The sequence below is a fragment of the Salpingoeca rosetta genome (assembly GCF_000188695.1).
Source record: "Salpingoeca rosetta unplaced genomic scaffold supercont1.23, whole genome shotgun sequence".
In the NCBI taxonomy this organism is placed as follows: Eukaryota; class Choanoflagellata; order Craspedida; family Salpingoecidae; genus Salpingoeca; species Salpingoeca rosetta.
The window spans coordinates 549,565-553,252 of record NW_004754911.1 but is presented as its reverse complement, the minus strand read 5'-3'; the positions used below and the strand labels follow the sequence as shown (position 1 = coordinate 553,252).

Below are 3,688 nucleotides of genomic sequence, written 5' to 3'. Positions count from 1 at the left end.
ACGTCGTCGTCGTCGTCGTCGTCGTCGTCGTCGTCGTCGTCGTCGTCGTCGTGTGTGTGTGTGTGTGTGTGTGTGTGTGTGTGTGTGTGTGTGTGTGTGTGTGTGTGTGTTTGTTTGTTTGTGCAGATGTGAGTGTGGACCAAACCAGTGCATGCATGCAAAGGTTGTGGAGTTACATGGATTTAGCGATAAACGAAGCATGGAACAGGTGTCTTCAACAACCGTACATGAAGTTGTCTGGGCCAATCGGAAGCGCCTCGACCATGTTTGCTGCCAGCTCGAGGGCGCGCTGAAAGTTGTCAAAGCCCATGCTGCCCGAACCATCGATGATGAAGACGACATCGACTTCGCCCAGCGTGGACAGGTCAATTGAGTCTGCACGCCTCGCACGCTGCAAGAGGGCATCCTCCAACAGCGTGCGCTCCAACACCGCAGACGATGAGGCAGGGCCTTGTTGGTGGGGCCGTTGCTTGGTGGCAGAGGACGAGATGGGGGCTGCTTTGAGGGGGAGGCGAGCGCCAGTGGTTGGCACGCGCAGGTCTGGCTGCAGCTGCGGTGTGGGTGTGGGTGTTGCGTCACCTGCCCTGTGCTCTGGTTTGTGGCGCAGCAGCTGCACATCCGTGCTCACAAGCGAGATGATGTCGTACCTCAAGCCCTATCGAGAGTTGGAGGGAGACAGGATGACATGCAAGTGTGTAAATCATGAGACGCGGGTGGTGTGTGTGTGTGTGTGTGTGTGTATGTGTGTGTAAGTGTGTGTGTGTGTGTGTGTGCGTGCAAGCAAAAGGAAGCGCACAGGGCAGGAAAAAGTAGGCTGCATCTTGCAGGCAACACAGCGGGGCAGCTTGCTTGGTGCACATCGCACCTGGAACAAGTCAAGGTTATGGTGCGCGCGGGTGAGTGCGTCGAGGATGGCCTGCGCCTGCGGCACAGTTGCGCCCATGCCACAGGGCAAGGCGAGGTCCACGATGGTTGTGGAATGGCTCACGTCCACGGCCGCATTGTTGGGCGATTGGCCCATCCAATACACTGCAACAAAACGAAGTGATGGAATGAAGGAAGGAAAGCGACAAGGTGAGACGGTGCAAGAGAGGGGGGCGGGGAGAGAGAGAGAGAGAGAGACAGAGAGAGAGAGACACACAGAGAGAGAGAGAGAGAGAGAGAGAGAGAGAGAGATACGGCGGCGGCAGCAGTAGTCGCGGCGGTGGTGGCGGTGAGCCCGGCTTGACTCAAAGGCCGTTTTATAAACAACTGCGCAGCATGGTGCGCAAAGCAGGTCATGGACGCATCCACTTTCTTATGGCGCATGTATACACACAAACACACTTGCGCGCATGCACACACACACACACACATGCACACTGACTTGGGGAAAAGGAGCGCTGCAGGCCTGGCGCAGTGTTGGTGACGGTGAACCAAGCAGAGGGCGCAACAGCCGTGGCAATGTCGATGAGGTGGGAAGCAAAGGCGACCTTGCTTCCCGTGTCAAAGAACCGCCAAGGCTTGTCAACGGTGGCACGCACGGTGAAGACGGCGCACTGTGCCGGCTGCGGCTCTGGCAAGACCTGCAATCCAAACACGTCTTGCTGGGGCTGGCTGCTGCTGCTGCTCATGCTGGTATCTGAGTCGTCGCGGGGCTGTGTCACGTTGACAAAGTACTGGCCGACGGCGTGTTGTGGCGGCAACGCATACAAGTTGCCTGATTCCGGATCGCAGGATATCCAAGAAGGCAGGGGTTTGTTGCCTGCGAGTCCGCACAGCAGACCGCGGCCAACATGCAGCTGCAATGGCTGCAGCACATGCAAATCTACATCGTCCAGCATGAGCGGTTGCTGCTGCTGTTGCTGTTGCTGTTGCTGTTGCTGTGCTGCTACTGCTGCTGTTGGTGTTGCTGATGCTGTTATACTTGAAGCAAGGAGCACAACCACGACGAACACCAATGACAACAGCAGCGATGTGGGCAACCGCCAGCTTGTGCAGGTTGAAGAAGCGCGGTCAGCGAGGCGCGAGCTGCAAGGCAGCTGAGGCCTGTGACGACGCCTCCGCCATCTGTGTTGCTGCATCGCTTGTGGGTGCGCTTGTTGTTGATGTGGGTGTCTCATTGCAGCTCCCCACGCATGGTCCATTGGGCTGGCCTGTGTGTGTGTGGGGAAGGGGGATGTAGGGAGGGAGGTGTGGTGCCTGCAAGCTGTTGGCGATGGCCTGGGCGACACAGCTGTGGTGTGGTCGAGAGAATGTCAACGTGTGTGTGTGTGCGTGTGAGAGTGCGTGTGTGAGTGTGTGTGTGTGTGTGTGTGTGTGTGTGAAAGAGAGAGAGAGAGAGAGTACGTGAGAGCAACGCACGCCATGTGACTGTGAGGAGGACGTTGATGTGGTGGTGGTGGTGGTGGCGGCGGGAGGCAGACATCATGGTGACATGCTCCCTCTCCCTCTTTCTGGTTGCCTTTTGTCATGCCACAAGCAAGCGCACATCTGTGGACCTGTACACATTGACGCACACGTCCATACACGCACGTCCATAGATACACGCACGTCCATACACGCACGTCCATACACGAGCACACCAACCTCGGCTCAACGTTGGCAGTTGAAGCACGGTGTGTCCAAGGAAGAGGGGTGGTTGTTGGGGAAGAAGGAGGGTTGAGTATCTCGTGGCTGGTGGAGCAACGGGTGTTGCTGCGGCTGTGTTGAGTTGCGCGCTTTCAAGATGATGACACAAAGGGAGCTAAGGAGAAGCAGTGCTTTGCGCTTGTGCGGGTGCGGATGGGGATCAAACAGACGGAGAGGGGGAGAGGAAGCTGCAAACACACACACACACACACGCACACCCTCACTCGCTCGCTTGCTTGCTTGTTAACCGACAAACGCGAAGCGGAGAGCGTGGCTTGCTTGAATGGATGGCCAGTGCCCGACTGCGGCTCTGTGGCTGGGTTTGCTTGCTTGCTTGCACGCACACCCGAAAAAACTGCCTGTTGGCTGGCGTTGTTTCCGTTTCCGCGGATTTATGGTGGAAGACATAAACGAAAATACTACTCAATTCGTCAACGACACGCAACGGCGTTGGTCAGCTTTTGTGTTGTCCCATTGTGGGCCATTTTCGTGTTTGTACTTGAAAATTGCCAACCATGGTGCGACAAGGCGACAGCCAAAGAGATGGTGGTGGCGAACCCGCGCTGGTGGTGTGTTGTGCACGCGTGTGTGTGTGTGTGTGTCTGTGTGTGTGTGTGTGTGTGTGTGTGTGTGTGTGTGTGTGTGTGTGTGTGTGTGTGTGTGTGTGTGTGTGTGTGTGTGTGTGTGTGTGTGTGCGGGAAGCATACAAAAAGAAGTAAGACAAAGACGAAGTCGAGAGTAGGAGATGAGTACGAGAGGAGAGGACACGCAGCGGGACGAGAGCGCAAAAGATTTTGCTGATAGTAGAGGCACGAGAGAGTGTGAGTGTGACGAAAAATGACATAAGGATAGTAGAGAGATGGACAGCGAAGCGTGACGGCGAAGAGCGGAGAAGGGTTAGAGCGAGCGGCGAGACGGATAGCCGACGTCTAAGTGGTTATGTCTCAGTGCGGAGTCCGCCGGGTGAGGGCGACGATCGAAGAAGAGAGAGTTGGCTATAGTGGAGCAGAATGCGAGAGAAAAGCACGCAGGCCCTGCACGACCTTGAGATGTCTTAGGGAACAGCACATGCTGCAAG

The 3,688-nt window shown here is 56.3% G+C and overlaps 2 protein-coding genes across 2 annotated transcripts in view; one reads left to right on the top strand and one right to left on the bottom strand.

Annotated features, from left to right (window-relative positions):
• Positions 1-214: 214 nt before the first annotated feature.
• PTSG_08394 (uncharacterized protein) lies at positions 215-2,991 on the bottom strand (the record flags this gene model as incomplete). The annotated part of the gene is made up of 4 exons (XM_004990587.1): positions 2,569-2,991; positions 1,367-2,215; positions 866-1,029; positions 215-655 (listed from the first exon to the last, which is right to left on the bottom strand). The coding sequence occupies exons 2-4, from the start codon at positions 2,124-2,126 to the stop codon at positions 215-217; spliced, it is 1,365 nt and encodes a 454-aa protein (XP_004990644.1). The 5' UTR covers positions 2,127-2,215; positions 2,569-2,991.
• Positions 2,992-3,104: 113 nt separating this feature from the next.
• PTSG_08393 (uncharacterized protein) overlaps positions 3,105-3,688 on the top strand; it is a gene marked incomplete at its 3' end in the record, with an annotated part of 3,822 nt that continues 3,238 nt past the window's right edge. The window contains exon 1 of the mRNA XM_004990586.1: positions 3,105-3,128. Within this exon, the coding sequence (XP_004990643.1) occupies positions 3,126-3,128 (3 nt within the window). The 5' untranslated portion in view covers positions 3,105-3,125. The remainder of the gene's footprint in view (positions 3,129-3,688) is intronic.